The sequence below is a fragment of the Cryptomeria japonica genome, chromosome 10 (genome assembly GCF_030272615.1).
Source record: "Cryptomeria japonica chromosome 10, Sugi_1.0, whole genome shotgun sequence".
NCBI lineage: Eukaryota > Viridiplantae > Streptophyta > Pinopsida > Cupressales > Cupressaceae > Cryptomeria > Cryptomeria japonica.
The window spans coordinates 625,145,930-625,168,263 of record NC_081414.1 but is presented as its reverse complement, the minus strand read 5'-3'; the positions used below and the strand labels follow the sequence as shown (position 1 = coordinate 625,168,263).

Genomic DNA, 22,334 nt, shown 5'->3' with positions numbered 1-22,334 from the left:
CAGCTTTCAACTCGTTTGTAAGTTGTTCAATCTCTTTCATCATCTTCTCCTTTTCCTTTGCTCTGTTATGCAAATGCTCATGTTTGTATTAATTCTCCTAAGTGAGAATTTGAATTTCATCATCTTTTTCAATGACGATTGCATCATTTTCTCTGAGAGCTTCTTCATCAAGCCTTTTGGCTCTTTCATCTTTTGACAAATCTTCTTTTGCATCTCTTTTTCTTTCATCTACTAGCCTGCTAGCTTCTAGCATTTTAGTCATTCTCAAGGGTTGACTTTCATGCTCTCTTTTTAGATTGGTGATTTCTTCGGTCAACTTCTTGTTCTTTTTCATAAGTTATGAGATTGCTTCTTCTGCTTCTTTTGATCCACTTTGTTCAGAGAGTTGATCTATGATATCCTGACTCTCATTTAATTGTAGATCTAGTTCCTTTGTTTTGGAAAGATATTTTCTCAGTCTCTCTTTCAGCGGAGCAATTATTTCATTTGCTTCATCAATCTGCTTCTAATATTGGTATTCCTCTATGATCTTTTCCTCAAGTTGTCAATCTTTTCTTCAGAGGAATAGGGCTCTAATACCAATTGTTAGTATTTAACCGATGACTAAGAGGGGGGGTGAATCAGTCAAAGCAATTTACTCATAATTCAACCAATCAAACTGACCAATCTGCAACTATCCTTTGCATTGTCTTAAACATTATGTAAATCATGAAAGAAAATAACATCATAGAAAAGAGATTTGCATGCACACATAAATATCACATAACACAAGTAATTATATGTGGAAACGCTCAGTTAGAGGGAGAAAACCATGGTGGGGGTAACCCACAATCTCTCTTACTGCAGTAAAAAAGAGTGCCATGTTAAGAGCTTACAAACTGTTCTTTCGGAGAACATCACCCTATTAGAAGTGACTGGTATCTGGTTAAGAATACCTTAGAACCTATTAAAGTTCACCTTTCTAGAGGATTTTACAACTTCATATTTGAAGTGATCCTGTTAAGAGATTTTACATATAAAGAATCGGTTAAGGTTCACCATGTTAAGGGATTTACAATGCTACAATTGTTATAAGGCAACAAAGAAGATTGATTTGTCTAATGACACTACCTCTGTCACATAGTTCAACGTTGCATGCTCTATTTAGCTGATCGGTGTTAGCTTCACCAATTCATACATGTTTGTGCTACACTCTGTTCTGCTCCCCCTGTTTACATTCACATAGATCTTTTCCGCATTGACAACAACCTAATCAGAATGTATTATGTGAATATATTAGCCTTTAGTTTTGGTGCCAATTTTCCCTCCAAAAATATTATTCAAAATTTTGTTACCACACCTTAAATTATTCTCCAAAAATAGTTCTAGGAATATCGGTCAAGACAGCCGTTCATGCCAATAAGTTCACCGGTTGGAAAAGGGAATACTGCCAGTTCAACTTGATGTTAACTTGATGTCTCCAAGTTTATCGGTTGAGACTCCTATTATGCCAGTGTACCGATCAAATTTTGCCTAACAGGTTACCTCTCGTATACCGGTCTATTATCTACTTAGTCGATTATCCTCCTGTGTACCGATATGTTCACTACTTAGCCGGGTGACCTCCTATGTGCCAGTCTACTCACTACTTAGTCTGTCTACACTCTGCTTACCTTGTCTACACACTGCTTAGCCGGTTAACTCACTACCGATAGGAATAAGAACTCTTGTTCTTTTCCGGTTATCCTTTACTTCTTTACCAATGGACTTTGAAGACTGAGAAGATGATGTTGCCAACAATGACAACCATTTCATTCACCTGTCATACAAAATGCACCAAAATGCCAACAGGTTATGCCTTCATGTTTGTTAGAGCTGCTATTAGTTGGGTCTCAAGGCTGCAACATTCAACTGCTCTTTCTTCTGCCGAAGTTGAGTATTTAGCTCTTTTCGAAGGTGCTAGGGAGATTATTTTGTTACAGCGATTGTTTAGTGATTTGCATTGTCAACAAAGTGATTATGTTTTGTTTTGTGATAATCGCAGTGCTATTTTTATGGCTCACAATCATTGATCTCAGTATCATTCTAAACATATTGACATTCATGCTCATTTTGTTCATCATGTGGTGGAAGAGGGCAAGTTACAAGTTGCACAAATTGACACAAAGGTCAATCCGACAAATATCTTAACCAAGGTTGTTTCGAAAGAGAAGTTTGAATGTGCCAAGACTTCTCTTGATCTTGTCCAAAAGGATGTCATAAATGTCGAGGTGCACCAACTTTATTCCAGGAAGGTGAGCTTGCAGTATCTCCATGCTAGCTTTTCTTGAGTTTTTGTGCTGTATAGGATTGCAATTTGGTTGAATTCTTCAATGCACGATGATCCCACTGAATTCCTTTGATTATCTCTCACCAAAGGCAAACATCCTAAGGGAGGAAGCCTAGTAACACCAACTTTGTGGGCACCCACTTTGTACAAATCCTGTTTAACCAAATCCCATTAAAGATCTCAGCATTTGAAAGGCATGGGAGTAAGAATCGAAAAAACTTGTGTGATATTGGATCAAATCATATGAAATAGAATTAGTGTGAACTTGAATGAGATTGCTGGAGATTTGGAGAAGAAATTCCTAGTACTGCTCCACGTTTAATTCATTTCTTCTGATAGGAAGTGACAAGTAATTCATTATAAAATCGATGGTACCAGCAACCATCAGAAATAGTGCTTTCTCAATTATATTGGACGATTTTTCCTTTCCCACCGTATCTTCCAAACACGCCTTACACTCCTTGAACATTTCTACTTGTTTCCACATAGGTATCACGCTCTGTAAAAATATGTTAGACATATGCTTTCTTCAATTTTCTTATATCATACAACTCTTCTGAAAAATCAGCTAGTTGAACAGTAAAAAGTAAGTAAAGAGGGAAGATTACTTACGTAGGACATGACTATGAGGTTATCATATCCAGTACCGGCTGAAGCAAAGCTGACGTCTGTGAGAAAATCTTGGGTTTTGAGATCAAGCTCCAAATATGCAGGAAGCATATCCTCTAACCCTAATGATGCAGCTACAAGCGAAATGTGCCCAATATTCACATAGGTGGGTTAGGGCGATTCTCCCAACTTTGATAATTTAACCAATATAATTTCTTCATTCGTCAAAGATCTAAATCTTTGGAGGTACAGACATTTTTAATAGAATGGATATACTTATCACCTTAATTCAAAGTTTTCTATGAAAGATAGCTTAGTAGTACAACAAATTATATGAAGTATCTTTCATAGAAAACTTTTGAAGTTGCAATATAAGGAGATGAGATTCTGATTATGTCTAGAATAGATACGCATACCAATTTAAACTCAAATTCTTAATATCAACAAGTCATTGACTTTTAATTAAAATGAAAATATATAATATTTTTGTATCCAACATTTCAGATCACAGATATTACTCTATTTTCATTCTCTTCCTTACATTTAACAACTCTTATAAAAGATGTATCACAAAAAACTATTTATAAAGGGAAAAACTGAAAAAGAATAATAGCAATTCGAAATTGAAAAGAAATTTTACCTCGGAAATGTGTTGTGAGTTTTCCATTAGAAAGTCGACTAGTAGGTCTTTTATCAGTAAAATCTTGACCATATCTGGGATGATTGCCCTTAGCAATGGTGGGAAGATAATTATTATTGCCTGGATCAACAATGGAGTCCCCCAATGTAAACAAAGCCACAATTCCCATTAACAACATTGCTTGCAATTCCTCTCTGAATGACTTTCTCTCCGCAGGCTAAAACCAGCATAGACACAAGAAAATAAATCCACCCACAAGGTTTAGTAAAACCCATCTTTCCTCTCTTCATCGTCATAAGAATTCGGTTGAATGAATCAGCTTTAAAGAGATCTTCTGAATTCAATAGTAAAAATGGTTTAGTGGTAGCATTTAGGTTGAAGTCGATTGATGGGAACGAGTACTTCCGAACAGTAATAGCTCCTCCGTGTTTTCCGAGCTCTGTAATAAATTTCAAATTTACAATATGTGGTTGCTTAAATCCTTTGAATGGTATAAGGAATCAACGTTGTAATGGATGATAGTAAATTCTTTGTTATGGATGATCATCTTATTATGTTTTTTTTTTTTTTATCTCTTCAAATTTTTAATGTGAAGATTTAATTAAAAGTAATATATTAAATATTATCAATTATGATTTTTTATTTATATAAAAGTGGAATTAACGTTTAAAATTTAAATAAAATATATGAAATGTTATTAACTTAAATTTTTCGTCAAGCTCACCAAACACTTAAGATATCAATAAAATATTAAATTTATATCTAATAAAAAATATAATCAATCAAAATCTTACCATGTTTAAATAACAATCTGAGAGTTTTGACAATAAGAATCTTATGAATAAAATTTTGCATTAAGTATCATTATCATAGATATCACAAAGCATATGGAAGGAGTACGAATGCTTCTTAACTAGCTTCAAGCCTTATAGAAAATATAATTAATAAATGAGATTAAAACATCAAATTGTCAATCAACAAAACTATTCTTCCTAATAAAATATATTTTCATAAAAAAATTAAGAACACATGTTCTGATTATATTGAATTGGGGAGGCCTGAACCATTATGTAATCACAACAATGAAGAAATGTAGGGACTCACGAGGAGTGAGATGCCAAAAACAGTGTGCCAATTGCCAAAAAGTAACAGAACCCTGTAGACACGCAGAACCAAACGCGAAAAATCCAAAGACTAGACTAGACTAAACAGAGCGAAACAAACCAACAAACAAACCCCAACCCAAGATAGGAAGCAATGGCCCACCTAGTGGGGGGCTTCTCAATTTTCCAATCTTGGCTCATTTCTTTCACTTTGTTAGAGAGAGAGAGCCTATTGTTCAAACCTTTACTAGAAAAAATAGCAAGGGACATTGGGGTCGCTTTAACCTTAGACATTGATGACTCTAAACCAGTACCAAGGGAGGAATCCAAATCACGCTTCTTTCTTGCCTACCTCTTATCAATTTCTTCTAGGTTGTCCTATAGAGTTTCCAAATTCTTTTTGGATATTTCATTATTTTGAGCTATCATTTCCTCCATTTTCCTTTTAAGGGACACCTAGTTGTCCAACAAAAATGCAATTCCCTTCATTGTCTGCTTTTGGTCCTCCTTCTAGCCTAGTTTATCATGGATCCCCTTCAATTCCTCCTCCATTCCTTCCCACATTTCAAGCTTTTCTACTAAATCATTGGCCACCACCCAAACCTGTTGGTCCTTACCATTCGTAGGCCAACTTGAAGCTCGAGAAACTTCTTTAATGAGGGCCTCCACTTTGTTAATTTTCTTTTTTGCCACATTTAATTACCCCAGAACGCAATGGATGAAAACTTCCTATTTGTTGTAGTCATCAGAAAGTTTATTAACCTCATCTGCAAAGGTTGGGGAATTTGATTTCCTAAGAGAATTTGTAGGTCAAGGGGGGGCAGAGCCAAATGAGGGGCAGAAGGGGTGGCATCATTATTAACTGGGTTATTTAGGGTCCACTCACACCTAGTAGACCTCGATGAAGAAGAGTCCTTAGAATTATTTTTCTCTACCTTTGGCTCTTCGACAACACATTCAATAATGGGGGGGCAGTACAATCTCATATTTGACCACCATGCTAGGGTTAACATAGGCATGGGTTCCTTTGGTTTTAGGATTGGAAATGGTATCTTTATTGTCCAAAATTTATCCGATAACTTATTACACAAAGTGGAACCAAGGAGATTACAGGTCTATCCACCAGTGGGGGTTAAATTAAGGTGGAAATTATATAGACATGGAATAAGCCCCTGATATAGGGGGAGGACATATTTTGATTTGGAAACAACCACAAACTAGGATATAGACAAAAAGATCCAATAATGCAAATTCATATTCATACCATACCTCAAGTGGTTAAGCATCAGGAATAGATGAGAATGAAATCATTTGAATCTCCCATCTAGAGTGATGAACATCAGAAGGAGTAATGTCACATCTTTCCAAAACCTAGGTAAGTCTATTTTGTTGAAGTCACTTTGCAAATGAACAACTTTCTCTCCTAGTTTCAAAAACCTCTCGAAATATTCCTTCTAATTACCCTTTGGTTTCTTGGGGAAGGTCATACCCTCCACCACCAAACTTGTAGCATCCACAATAGTTTCCATATACATGATGAATTTTAACCGACCCACTTAGACTTCTCCTTCCTTCCAATATTTAGTGAACTTCTCAGATAGAGAACATTTGAATCCCTTCATACCTTCTACATATGTTGCCAAATTGCCCCCCGCTGTCTTACTCCATAGGTTACAATTTTGTTTAAAATTATCACATTTATGTTGCTCCATTTGAATAAGATCTCCACCCATGGTTTCCATAGTAATGCCAAGAACAAAGGCCAAAAAGGGGTTGCTAAAACCAACTATGAGAAAGAGACAAAAAAGGTAGTTTTGAAGAAATTTGTAGCTTTCACTAGATTTAACAAGGCAAGTCCATATCAATAAATGATTAAAGTACAATGTGACCTTGATAATTTAAGAAATGCGATTTTAATATTTTTTTATAAATTAAAAGGTGGTAAGCTTGAATATATATTAATATAGAAAGAGACATACAATAGAGATAAGAAACAAGATGATTTTTAGTTCTCATTGGGATTAATATCTTCAAGGATCGTGTTACAAATATCTTCAGGTAAATCATGTAGTGTCGTCCAAATTTTAAGCCCCTCAAAAAATGGGCCAACATTTGCCAAGCATTCCACAGACCTATTGTCTAATCTAAAAGTGTCTTGAAGCCTTATATGGTTAAAGGTGGCTATGACATCTTAGAATTTAGTGATACAGTACACCACACACCAGCCAAGTTCCACCTTTCCTTATAACATCATCATGATATTTTGGGAGCACCTATCCTTTGCAATATAAATGCCAAAAACATTTGCCATCACTTTTGCCACACTAGAAGTTTGAATTCCTAGGTTAGACACATAGCCCACCACAACCCTACCACCTAGATGTCTAATAAACCTACCCCCACCCATTTGACCTAGGCTCCCTTTAAAAGGCCCATCAAAATGTAAAGTTAACTAACCACTATCAGGGGGACCATTTAAAAATAAATGATGTGTAGAACACAATATATCACTAAGAGGGCGGTTGAATCATTGATTATAAACAATTTCAAACAATGTGTGCAACTGGTAGGATAATGAAAGCACTAATAGGCAACCACACACAAGAGCACATCACATAACACCAAATATACGAGGAAAACCCAATGTGGGAAAAACCTCGGTGAGAAATATTGCTAGAGATCTATTGCTCCAATCCAACCTCACAATGAAATAACAGTTTTACAATATTTAGGGCACCGACCCAAGGAGCACAAACCCATATCAACTTATGGGCACCTGCCCAAAGGAGTACCAACCCCTACACCGAGCACCCACTAAGTGAAATACAATGAGATATAAAATCAATACAATGATAAACACTTGTTACAGATGAGTTTTGTAACCCTTGCAAATAATTCTCTCTACCGGTTAAACTCCTTTCTATCACACTGCTTCTTCTCTACTGGTCCTCTGTTATTACTATCTTAATCCTCTACAACTCAATTTTTGCCTTGCCAGATCTTCTCTGAAACTTACTCTACTCCCCTTCACTGTCTACTTCTATCTTAACCAGTTCAGACACTTCTGGTTTGACAGACTGTTATACTTTGTAACAGTTTACCGGTTACCTTAAACCTTGTCGGTTAAACCTTCCTTACCAATTCTTCAACTAACACGCAGTCACCTCAATATTTTTCTATCAACACTCAGACTTATCAACCTAGCAGAATCACACTTCATCCAACATACTATCTCTTCTTCTCCACACAACTTAAGTCTTTGATCTATATATTTATATACATGCTTTCCCGCCAAAAACATAAATCAAACTTTACACACTTAGGTTTTATTCACCGACTTTGATCCATATCAAATCGGATCTCATCTTCTTGAATCGACTACATGCAATAGTTCAGCAAAAAGCTATGTCCTATTTTTTATTCTTCTTATAAATTTTACTATATTTAGAAAACTAAACTCAGTTCACTGATCTTAATTTTTTTGCTCACAGTAAATGATCTAGCAGTTTCCTTCTCCAGATCAGGAAGACGATCAGATATCCTGCTTCTATCATAATGTCAAAGAATAAAATCTCTGGCCTTCTTTCTACTTTTTATCCACAATCCTCTGCCACCGATCTGTGTTTTTCACAATCGATATTTAATACCAACCTAGTCAACAACTACCTCGTCGACACACCATTTCCCTACCATTGCATGTTCACCACCTAGAGTCCATGTGGCATCTTTGTCATCATCCAACTCACTTGATTTTGTTGGTTCAAACTCAGTCACCAACCGCACATGCTACCAGTATACACTAATCGATTAACCTTCATATCATGCACTTTTTTGTTCTACCAGTTAGAACATGCTATCTTAGACTGCACTTATCAAGTTTTCTTGCTTACTAGTTGACAGACTTACTGGTTGATATCCCATATTGGTTGACATCAACATCTCAACAATCTCCAATGCTAGTTAAAAAATACTGCATACCAGTTGACATACTTAATGGTTGACATCAATGACAATACAATGCCAACAATCTCCCCCTTTGGCATTGATGTCGACACACATATTATTGAGTTAACCTCCACAACCTGGACTCACAATATGCACTATCTCCAACTGCATTCTTTCTCCCCCTTTGACAACAATGACAAAGGGCTCAAACAATAATTTATGATAGGCCAAACCACTCTACCCTATCTCTCGACAGGCCAATTGCGACTTTTGTAGATAGACAAATTGAATAGACAATGTTGGTATATAAAAAAATTGAATAGACAATGTTGGTATATAAAAAAATTGAATAGACAACTTCCCAAAGCTTCAGACCAGCCGATATTGCTATATAGACATCTAATCTCCCCTTGTGTCCAGAATATGGTCCAAGAGTAAAAAATGTATGGCTATGAACTCCCCCTAAACCACAGATCTCCATACACATTTAAGTGCATAAAGCTGGTGAGAAAACTCCTAAATTATGTCTTAGATATTCAAATGTGTTTATCGGTAGAGGTTTTGTGAAGATATCAGCAACTTGTTCATGTGTGGGAACATATTCTACCTTCACTTCTTGCTCTACAACCTTCTCTCTGAGAAAGTGGTATCTAATAGCAATGTGCTTTGTCCTTGAGTGCATAACCAAATTCTTTGAAGTATTGATTGCACTTGAGTTATCACATCGGGTTCAAATAGGCTCAGATATTTCTATCTGAATTTCCTTGAGGGTCTGCTTCATCCATAACACCTAAGAACAACATGTAGCAACAAGAATGTGTTTTGCCTTAGTAGTAGATAAGGAGACTGAATCCTTCTTCTTGTTGTGTCATGAAACTAACCAGTCACCTAAAAAGAATGTGCATCGCTTATGCTTTTCCGGTCATCAATGTAGCCTACCTAATCAGCATTAGTGTAGGCCTGTAAAGTGAGAACTCCCTGCTTTGTATACCATAAGCCATAATTAAGCATTCCTTTTAGGTATAGGTGAAGATTCTTCTAACTTCATTTTCATGTGACTGTTTAGGTGCAGCTTGAAATCTTGCCACCATACATATTGCCTACACTATATCTGGTCTTGAGGCAGTAAGGTATAATAGAATACCAATCATGGATCTATACAGGGTCTAATCCACATTCAGTGACTCATCAACCTTTCTCAACTTGCATCTAGTCACAATGGGGGTACTTACCGGTTTGTATTCTTCCATCTAAAACTTCTTCAACATATCTTTGGCATACTTGGTTTGTGAGATAAATATTCCTTTATCTTGCTATAAAATTTGCAAACCAAGAAAATATGACTGCTCTCCAAGCATTGACATCTGAAACTCTGATTGCATTTGATCAACAAACTCTTTACACAAGATATCCTTGTTGCCTCCAAATATTATATCATCCACATATAAAATAACTATAATCAATTGATTTTTATCTGCTTTGATGTATAGATTACTATCTGCACTTCCCTTTCTAAAACCTTACTCCTTAAGATACTTATCCAACCTTTAATACCATGCTCTTGGATCCTGCTTTAAACCATACAATGATTTCTTCAATCGGCATACAAAATTTTCAGCATCATGCAGTAGAAAACCTTCCAGTTGTTCTATGTAGACTTCTTCTTCCAAATTGTCATTCAAGAAAGCAGACTTGATGTCGATTTGATATACCTTGTATCCTTTGAAGGCAGAGAATGCTAAAAACATTCTAATATCCTCAAGTCTTGCAACTAGTACAAATGTTTCTTCAAAATCAATTCCTTCTACTTGAGAAAAACCTTTGCACAGTAACCTTTCTTCATGCCTGACAATCTTACCTTCTTCATTCATCTTGTTCCAATAGACCCATTTAGTACCAATGACATTTTTATTTGTTGGTCTAGGAACTACTTCCCAAGTCCTATCCTTTTCAATATGTTGCATCTCTTCTTCCATAGCATCCATACATTTGTCACTTTTTCTAGCCTCATTGAATGTCTTGGGTTCCATTTCAGTCATGAGGAAGAAATTCATTTGTTCATTGTTTTGGGCAAGTCTTCTTCTTGTTTGTACACTGTCACTTTTATTTCTTATAATCTGCTCTTCCGGGTGATTTTTATGCACATATCTATTAGGGGTCTTGTTGGGTGCTTCTCCCAGTTCACTTTCTGACTTAACTTCATCTTCATCACATGAATGATCATACTAGTTTTCTTGTGCTTGTTTGCCTTTATGCAAATCTTCATCAACTCTTACATGCACACTTTCAATGACTTTTCTCAATCTTTTATTGTAGCATTTGTAGGCTTTGTTGTGAGTAGAGTAACCCAAGAAAATACCTTCATCACTCCTATAATCAAAACCACCTAAACTATCTTCATCTCTCTTAGTGCAGCATTTACTTCCAAACACTTTGAAATATTTAAATGATGACTTCTGGTCATACCATAGTTCATAAGGTGTCATTCTGCTATTTGTTCTCAATTCAACCCAGTTTAGTGTATATACAACAGTATGAACTACATCCTTCTAGTACATATCCGGTATGTTTTCTTCATTAAACATAGTTCTCGCCATCTCCCTAATAGTTTGTTTTTTCCTTTCTACAACACCATTTTGTTGTGGTGTTCTTGGGGCTAAATACTATCTTCTAATTCCATGTCTCTCATAGTAGTCTACAAGCTCATTTGATGTGAACTCACCACCTCAGATAGATCTCAAACACTTCATCTTGCATCCACTTTCCCTCTCGACCATCTTCCAAAATATTTTGAACCTCATATGCTTGTGATTTGTCATGTAGGAAAGTGACCCATGTCATTCTTGAGAAATCATCAATGAACAACATGAAGTATCTCTCACTGGCTAAAGCTCTTGTTTTGATTGGACCACACAAATATGTATGCACAAGTTCTAAGGGCCTTGAGGTATTATATTTTGTGGTTTTGAAAGTTACCTTAGTTTTCTTGCCTCTTAGACATTCATCGCAAAAAGTACTTTTCGGTTCGATAATTGGTGGTATATGTCTCACATAGCCTTTCTTGCTCACTTTAACCAAATTATCAAATTTTATATGGCCTAATCTTTTGTGCCAGAGCCAACTCTCATCTACTTGTCTAATCAAGCATTCAGACTCAAAGCATTCTTTCAGATTGTATACATTTCCATCTATCCTTTTACCTTCTGCAACAATTTGTCTGGTACTATCCTTTCTTATTTGACAACAGGTAGAGTTAAGAGTGAATTTGTATCCTTTATCACACATCTGAATCACACTTACAAAATTATGCTTTAGTCCTTCCACATAGTATACATTATATGGTTTTAATTTTCCATCTATGTTAAGAGTACCTTTTCCTTTTATCTTGATGGAAGAATTTTCTTTGAACCTCACCGAACCTCCATTCCAATCATCAAACTTGATAAGCTTCTTTTTGTCTCTGGTCATGTGATTGGAACATCCATTGTCTACAACCCATAAATTTCTTCTTTCTGAAAGTAGGGTGGTCTATACAATTAGACCTGATTCTGCTTTATTCTTATCCTTCTCAACCTAAACCGAGTTGGCTTCCTTCTTCTTGTCAGTTGCACTTTTCTACTCCAGTTTTGCTTCTAGTCTCTGATCTAGTACTAACTTTGTTTGCTTAGAAGTCCCGTGTTTGCAATGCTTTGCAATGTGGCCAACATTTTGACAATGATAGCATTTCACATTGACATTGAAAGATGAACTTCTCCTACAATCATAACTTTTATGACCAAACTCATTACATTGATAACAAATAACATTCATCTTATGGAGTGTAGCATACAAATTTCTACTTTAAAATCTAGTAGGGGGATTATGCATTAGGCTACAATCAACAATTCTATGACCAAACTTATTACATCGGTAATAGTAACAATGAAATTTGGGTACATACCAATCTTGTTGCTTTGGACTGGAAAACCTTTGTCTCACCAGATGTTTTCCTCTCATTCTATTGACTTTAGTGAGCCCCTCTTCATCAATCTTGAACTTGCCTTTATGTTTTGCATTCAGATATGATGTGTGAGCCTTCCGGTTCTAAGCATTCCAATTCACTGGCGGATTTCTTGTGGCTTCAACATAGGTCTTCTTCTTAGTATCCTTGCTGATAGTAAAGGTTTGTTTTTCCTTACTTTCACTTGAAGAGGTAAACTGTATTTCCTTTATGGAAGTGTCTTTTCTATTTGAACTCTATCCCTGTTCAAATCCTATACCTTTGGTATCTTTTGAATTCTTTTGATTTCTCAACATCTTGTACAAGGCTTCAATGTTTCCCTCGTACTTGCTCCTCATCTTCAACTCATCCTTGCTCTTCTCAAGCTCCTTTCTGAGCCTTACAATTTCTTCTTACATAATTATAATTCTCCTTCTCTTTCTTTATCAAATAGGAGGATGTAACTTCACATATCCTCTTAGCCTCTTGCAACTGGAGTTTCAAATCAATTTTTTTTTGTTGGAATCATCTAGGGATTGCTTCAAAGGGTCTTGTTCTTTAGCAACAACACACTTAACCTTCTTGAGCTCTCTTCTTGTTTTATTTAATTCCTAAAGGGCACTTATGAGTTCACCTTCTAAGTCCACTTTAGCTTCAATGTCTTCATCTTCATTATTTTCATCAACCAGTTCATCTAGTGCCATAAAGAGATTGGTTTCTCTTTTATCCTCACAACAGTCATTTTCTGAGGCACTTTCTTCATTTGTGGAATCATCTTCAAAAGTATATAGTTTTTTCTATTTTGAGTAGCTTCTTATATCTTTTTGGTATGCTTTTTTCTTTTTATCCTTACCCGAAGGTCTACTGGTGCTTTGTTGCTCCTCTCCAACATTCTCACCATAGAGAAATTTTGAAGCAAAGTGTCCTATTTTACCATAGTTAAAAAATTGGAGAGGTAATTTTCCTTTGTACTTACTGGATCCTCTTTTAAGCTTCCTTACAAATTTTTCTACCACTATGTCTGAGTCTTCAATAGATTCTCCATGAGAAATTTCTTCCTTACCCTTTTTCATGGATTTGAAAGAAGCCTCTCTTTATTTGAAGTTCCTTCACCGATTGTTCTCATCTGATAAGCAGTTAGGGACCAAAATAACTCATCCATTGAAAAGGTTTTCAAATCCTTGTCATGTTCTATTGTAGAGACCTGTGTATCATATTTAGATGTGAGAGATATAAGCACCTTTTTGACAATAACTTCATCGGCTATATCCACTCCAAGTCCTCTAAGAGTGTTCACCATTTTATCAATTTTTTGAAGATAATCAGAAATCTTCTCTTCATATTTCATCTTCAAGCCTTCAAGATGACCTCTTAGTGTCTGGCCTTGACATCTCCTTCAAACAATCTTTTCAACTTATCCCAAGTTTCCTTGGTAGATGAGCAGTGCATAACCTTAACAAACTCATTATTAGAAAATCCACTAAGAATAGCATGCTTGGCCTTGGCATTGTTTTCATATTCTTTTTTAGCATTTGGATCTAGAGGAGGAGCATTAGGGATAGTATACCCATTCTTCATAGACATCCAAACATCAAAACCTAGGTAGGATAGATAGGTTTTCATTCTTTTGCTCCAGAAGGCATAGTTGGTACCATCAAACATGGGAGCTTTGGAGGATTAGGATTCATTCCTTTCCAGTGTGTTCTTAAACCAGAATCTACCCAAGCTAGAGAAACATTTGACAAATAGGGAACCTAAGGCTCTGATACAAATTGTAGAACATAAGATATCACTGAGAGGGGGGCTGACTCAGTAATTATAAATAATTTCAAACAATGTGTTTAACTGGTAGGATAATGAAAGCACTAACAAGAAACCACACACAAGATCACATCACATAATACCGGATATACGAGGAAACCCCACTAAGAAATGTTGTTGGAGATCTAGTTCTCCAATCTAGCCTCACAATGAAATAACAATTTAATAATGTTTAGGGCACCAACCCAAGGAGCACCAACCTCTAGGAATGTGGGCACCTACCCAAAGGAGCACCAACCCCTGAACCAAGCACACACTTACTGAAATACAATGAGATATAAAATCAATGCAATGATAAACACTTGTTATAAATGGGCTTTGTAGCCCCTACAAACAATTCTCTCTACCGATTAAACTCCTTTCTGTCACACTGCTTCTTCTCTATCAGTCCTCTGTTCTTACTGTTTGAATCCTCTACAATTCATTTTTTGTCTTTCTAGATCTTCTCTGAAACTCAATCTGCTCTCCTTCACTTTTTGTTTCTATCTTAACCATTTCAGAGATTGTCAATTTAACAGGTGGTTATACTCTATAGCAGTTTATCGGTTACCTTAAATATTGTCAGTTAAACCTTCCTTACTGGTTCTTCAACTAAGACACAGTCACTTCAAAAAATTTCTATCATCACACAAAATGATTAGCCTAGTAGAATCACACTTCATCCACCATACTATCTCTTCTTCTCTACACAACTTAAGTATTTGATCTGCATATTTATATATATTATTTCTTGCCAAAAATAGAACTCCAACTTCATGTGCTTAGGGTTTTCTTCATCGACTTCGATCCATTTAAAATCAGATCTCATCTTCTTGAATTGACAACCTACAATAGTTCAACAAAAATATTTGTCCTCTTTTTATTCTTCCTATAAACATTTACTATATTTAGCAAACTAGACTCAGTTCATCGATCTTGATTTTGTTGATCACAATAAATGATCTAGCAGTTTCCTTCTCTAGATCAACAAGATGATTAGATATCCTTCTTTGATCATAATATCTAAGAATAAAATATCTACCCTTTGATCTTCTTTGAGTGGCAATCCTCTGCAACCAATCCATGTTTTTTGTAGTCGACATTTTTAATACCGACCTAGTCGGCAACTACCTCGCCAAATCACCATTCGCCTACCATTGCATGTTCGCCACCTAGAGTCCATGTGACATCTCTGTCAACATCCAATCACTTGATTGTGTCGATTCAAACTCAGTCACCAACCAAACATGCTACTGGTATACACTAACTGATTAACCTTCATATCGTGCACTTTTTTGTTCTGTTAGTTAGAACATTGTATCTCAGACCACACTTACTATGTTTGCTTGCTTACCGGTTGAGAGACTTACCGGTTGACATCAACATGCCAAGAATCTCCAATGTCGGTAACAACATCTTCATACCGATTGACATACTTACTGGTTGACATCAATGACAATACAATGCCAACATGCTGAGTGTAAAATATTCTATTTTAAATTATTCTAAAACATAGATTAGCTATGGTTTGCATTTTTTCTTGTATAAATATTCTCCAAATCGGCTCTCCAACCCTTGTCTATAGTGCAATGGAGGCTTAATTTTGTTTCCTACTCCTTCCCAAGCTAATTGGACACCATGTTATAGATGTTCTAGCTCAACTAGGTCACCTCTTGGCCATAAATGCAAGTTTGAGATGGATTTAGGGGATTTTTTGGTGCTTCCATTGCATGATCCTCCATTCTTGGTGGAAATGCCCTAGAACCTTGTTTCACTATGTAAAGTCTTCATTTATTTTCAACATTGAATGTGTGGATCCTTTGGTTAGTTGGGGCACTATTGTGGGGTCGGGTGCAGATGGTCATTTCAAAGGTTGTTCTCCTAACCCTATTGATGGTCATTCTCTACCCAAGCAAGTTAACATCGTTGCACCACTTAATTTTAAGGAAGATCTTTTTTGGGATGCTAATGATCTATCAAGAGGTTGCATACATGTTGTATCTTTTGTGTAGCATAGGGGTGTTATGTCTAATCCCCTATCTCCCTATGTTGATGCTAGTTAGAACCCTCATTTCTTTGTATGTCATTCAACCTCCATCTTGAAGATTTGTTTGGATAGTTTCACTTATTATAGAGAGGTCTACCTACAAGACCATACCCTCATATATAAATTCATTAAGTTCTGACCAAAGTTATGTGATTTTCATGTCTCAATAGTCACAAATTGGAAAGAATTTATGGAAGAAGAAATCAGCATTCACCCATGAGCCAAAATTGGTTTTTAGTTCTACAAAGGAGATATCTCACACATGAAGCCATGGTTACCCTCTTTCGACATCAGAATAGAAACATTTACCTTATCTACCTCTAAAATTCTTAGAAATTGAAAGCTTCAAGGCTATTGGTGATGGCCTAGGAATGCACCATAGCATTTCAAAGAAAAAAATTAATTATGAGAATTCGACTGACACCCTTCATATGTCAAGACCATATTTATCAAAAGGTGTTTCAACAAAGATTATCCTAATGGTTGGAGATAGGCACTGGTGTCAAGTCATAGATTATGAAAAAATCATCTTCAGATGTACAAAATATTTTGCAACAGACCATCTTATTACACAATGCAGAAGAACACATGCTATTAAGAGAGCTAAAGTTTCTCCTAATAGCCAGCCCACTTGGTGGGATAGTGTTGATTTATGTCTTGATGTTATTTCCCCTTATGAGTAGAATGATTCTACCCCTTCTTCTACACTTAAGGGAAAGGATCCAATTTGAGTTTGCCCTCTCCTACTAATCAGAAAATTCATTTTCAAGAGATTGTTCTTGATAATATGTCATTTGATGCTTCCATGGGAGCCTCTCCACTCTCTCTAGAGAAATTATATTCACTATATAGGAATATTAAGACTTCATCTGTATCATCAGTCACGCCAACAACTAGCAATAATGATGAAACTTTGAAAATGGAAAATAGAAATGGATTGCATCCCACCTTTGAGATAAAACAAGAATTGATAGAGGTGAAGAGGAAGAAAACAACATCATCAAAACATAGGCATCTAATGACTTTAAGATCCTCAAAGAAAGAAAAAATTTGATATGTAATTTAAACACACAAACGTTATAAGGTTAATGCAATATTGTTTTTGATTATTTGAAATTCAATAAATGGGAGTTTCTCCTTCTAATGGTGCTCACCATTAAAAAAACAAATCTATTTAAAATAATATTGAACTCTTTAAACATATTCAAATCCACTCAAATTTGTCTTATAAACTCTCTTATAAAATAAGAGTAGTACAATACTATGATGTGATAAGAGTAGTACAATACTATGATGTGAAATATTGGATGTACCTCCTATGTATTTAAAATAATATCATTCATACATTATTTCCACTCCAAGTATTATAAACCAAACCTATAATCATACTCAAAATTTGTATAAGATGCATTGTTTTTATTTGCATCTAGCAAAATAATATACTTTTATCTAAAGGCGTGTTATGATAAATAAGTGACATATTCTATCACCATCATATTGACTTTGTCAATGGAATACAAGCATCATGTATTGGATTTACTTAATTCCTATGATAAATGGTATTAAATTACATCCAAATTTAGAATTTGTTAAACCGAGACATGTCATAATGGCATAATCCTAATCATGAAAAAAACATTCTTAAAACTACTGAAGACTAATATTGGTTATAGTGGAGATCAATTAAGAAATTATCAAAGTTAAAATTTAAAGGAATATAGATATAAAAGCATGATCCATGTCAATATTAAAAAATAGCATCATTATCTTTTGGAGTTAAATCTATGATAAGATTTCTCTCATATTAAGTTCTAGTTAAATCAAAACCCACCTATATGCCTCGTGTGTAAAATGACACCAAAAATTTCATCAAATAAAATCAATTTATTCAAAATTATATTTTTCCATAGATTTAGTTAGTTCATCTTTTATTTGTGATAATTTACTATGGAAGCATCCTTACAATAAAAATCTACAAAGACTAAGACCAAAAAGGACCTCAAAGTGTGATCCTTGTTATACATTTTGATCATACATCAATCTAGTAAGACTTTAATCTTAATTATGGAGGTAACAACATTATTTAAAATATTGACAATGACACCATTATTTGAAATATGACTATAACAACATTATTGAGTAGACAATATTTTTTTGAGTAGACACTATTCTTTTTATTTGACCATAGTCATCTATTTTAGTTGGTCAAATATATTTCCTTAAATGGTAAAATTAATTATTTTATAAAAAAAATTGTTGATGATGACCTTTAATTTTTTAAATCTCTATCATAAATTAATTATTATTTAGATAAAATTATTAAATAATATGTATAATATTTTGTATCATTGTTTTAGATTTCTATATGTAATTTAAATTGAGAGAAAAGCAGATAATATATTGTTAGTTAACAGATTTGTCCTCAATGATGATTTTATATATGACTTTGTAATCCCTACTCTGGATCAAATTAGTAACCAATCAGTTGGGTAAACTATAAATAGTTTCCCTCTGAATTAAGGTTCAACTCCCTTTATGATATTCAATGAATAAATTCAATAGAAAATAAACTCATAGATATACTTTTTACCAGAAAGTACTAAACACAACTGCCATCCACACATAAACATGTCATGAATGTGATTCTTTTTTAAAAGTAACTGATTTATCATACACAAAGCACATTGACTTTGTTTTCTCCTAGCAAGATTAATTATAATGAACTCATAAATCAATAAACATCATTCATATATATGATAAGAACTTAAGAATAAAAATAATTATCACATTGAAACATAAATTCATACAAAAATTTATTGACAGCAACTTAAACACACAGATTTAAGCCTGTGATAATCATTCATTCATTTCATTCACAGATAAAATGTCTTCTTCAAAACATCACATAAAAAAAATATATCAAGATCTATGAGCCCCTCCAAAAATTCTCAAACCTTTTTGAAGTCTTTTAAAAACATATATATAGCCAGAGTGGCTAACTATCTTTTGGAAACCAAAGTTACTTAACTCTATCATGAAGTAAAATTCAGTTTGAACATAACTAAAACTATTCTAGAGAATGCCTAAAGATACTGAATAGAAAACTATAATTTGGTAACACGACCAGGGATGGTGTCATGACATGGAACTTCTATATTTTCTCTGAGTTGTTGCACGTTTCCATTCCAGATGGGCCGCAAAGAATTTTTTGATGACCGCAAAGTTAGGGAATCCAATGTGAGTGATCCACTACTTCCAAACTTCTTTATCCCATGTAACCTGCACCACTCTATCTACATGATTATCTAGGCCATTAATATAGAGGTTTAGCAGAGATTCTATTTTTGTTGTTCTAGAGAGGTCTTTTGTTATCAATATTTTTGCATCCTTTACATAATCGATCTTTTCTCTAAAAGATTGAAATATGTAGTCTATAGTTTCCATGGTTTTTCCATCATCCTTTAAGCATTTGGCACCAATGTAACTCAAATCATTTATCATTGACAAAGTGAGCTCTATCAAATCTTTTAATAATTTGGTGAACTCTTCATACGCCTATTTCACAATTGGCTTCTACCACTCTATATTTTTCCGGCACACATACAACACATTGTCATCCAATTCGGGCACTGCCTTCTCTACTAGAAATTTCATTACACCACAATTTTGAACCTCACCCATTTGAGAGATTACTGCTACCCATTTTGCTTCTTCTTTCCTCCACAAGACCATCTATGTTTCTAGATCTTTAATCACCATTATAGCATCATCATATACTTTACTCATGTCTTTGATATAGCTTGTACCTACTTGAATTATTCCCTTCAGCCATTCCAAAAACACTTTGGTTATCATCTTGTTCCTTTGTATTTGGCTCTGCATTTTTTGGTTGATTGGAGATTTAGGATCGAAAGATGTAGGCAATTAATAAATTGGTTGAGGGATAGGATTATGAATGGCATCAATATATTTAGCCATCAACCTTATTGTCTGCTTCAATTCCTCTTTATCTTTCTCGTCCTTCCAGGTTCATCTGATGATCTTTTTGGTGGAGGATTCTAAATTATGCACATCAGTGACTCTTGAAGCAGTCCTAAGATTGAACTTATCGATGGTAAAATCCTTGGCTGTGGGATTTTCCAATTCTTCATTAGTTACAGGACGAGCCACTTCTGCTATCTAATTCCCTCCATCAGGATCAAAATCCATCCTTGAGATAGTTTTCAATTTCTTAGACTTAGGGGTCTTACCAAGGCACTTGCTCACCATGTCCTCTATTGGAAATGGAGCTGGAACTACATTCCTCTTTTTGTTACTAACAGAGGTTTCCAACCATTGGGGAGCACTAATTGTTGCACTTTTCTCTGCAGGAACTTGTTCTTGCATCACATTAATCACTATCATTGTATGGGCAAGGTCTGGAACCTCTTCTAATGATTTTTTTGTATCAATAATTTCCACAACTGGCATTTCTTGATTCATCTCTGCCACTATACTTTCACTCTCTTGAGATTCCTCTAGATCAACCACCATGGTATTTTCTTGATTTCCCCTGCCTTTACTTCTAGTTCTGGACCGAGTGGTTCAAGCAGGTAACCAGCTTATGGGGGATTTCTTTAATTTCTTACTAGTTGCACCTGATGGTATGAAGAAAGAATAAGGATCCACTCAACTACTGAGAGGGGGGGTAAATCAATAGATAGAAAACTAATATAAACTTTTCACCAAATAAAAACAATCTCTCATAGAAAACTCAAAACTGACAAAATACAATATCACTGTCAAGTTAAACCGCTTGACTATTACAATGGACTAATAGTAAAACCTCTCTGAAACTCTCAAACCCTTTAACTGAATCATTCAAAAAACTTACTGACATAAGTAAAACCTCATTTTAGATTGTTGTCGATTAACATAACATAACAAAGTGGATTTAGCAGTTAAGCAATTAAACCATACTAAACATAACCACGAAAACATTCACCACTTGACACAAAAATTTTAACATGGAAACCCAAATGGGAAAAACCGCGGTGGGGATGAATACCCACAAGTATTCTGAACTCTTTTGAATTTTTCCCTATTAGGAGACAAGTCTGTTAAAGCTTTACAATAAGTCCTATTAAGAATAGATCCTGTTAGGGACCACTCGGTTAAGGGATTGACTATAATGCCCTATTAGAAGCAATACCCTATGAGGAGTAACCTCGATAGAGGATTTGAAATCCAAGCTAATGGACCACTTGGATAGAGGATTTGAATAACACTAAGCTTGTTAGATCTTACCCAGTTAGGGGATTTAACTATTGTAATTGTTAGAAAACAACAGGGGTTTGTTGGTTTTTTTGAATAACACTACACTTGCTTGTTCAGATCATTTTCTTGCTCCTATTTGCCTTTACACAAACTATAGATACATCATCCAGGTTGGAAACCACACTCTCACTCCCAACTATAAATTGCCAACTCTACAACAAAACAACTCATCAACCTTATAAACAAATCAATAGGTCGATAACACAGCACAAACCTAATTATCTCATAGAGATTACAAACAAAATGGTTTAATTATGACCATTGGATTACATAACAATCTCTGCACATCATTCAAGATATCCTTGACCATTCCTTGATCACTTCTTCATCGAACAATGTAACTCATCACGCGGTTTTCATTACATGCAATGTACTTTCTCATTCCCAAGATAAAAACCGTTATCTCAACGCACCAAAAATCATTCGAAACTCTTCTCATACAACATGCATACATGTCATATCATTACCACTCATCATTAGATCATAAACCAATACAACCAATTCACCAAACTTCATCAGTTAGGGTTTATCATATCAATAGGTAGGGTTTACTAGTTGATCTCACTTCTTCTCTAGTAATACCGGTT

The 22,334-nt window shown here is 35.0% G+C and overlaps 1 protein-coding gene across 1 annotated transcript; it reads right to left on the bottom strand.

The window, feature by feature from the left end:
- Window positions 1-2,609: 2,609 nt before the first annotated feature.
- On the bottom strand, window positions 2,610-20,964 carry LOC131029954 (GDSL esterase/lipase At2g04570-like). Its single transcript, XM_057960640.2, has 4 exons — window positions 20,698-20,964; window positions 3,558-3,774; window positions 2,921-3,051; window positions 2,610-2,807 (listed from the first exon to the last, which is right to left on the bottom strand). Exons 1-4 carry the CDS (start codon window positions 20,962-20,964, stop codon window positions 2,610-2,612), a joined length of 813 nt encoding a protein of 270 aa, XP_057816623.2.
- Window positions 20,965-22,334: the final 1,370 nt, after the last annotated feature.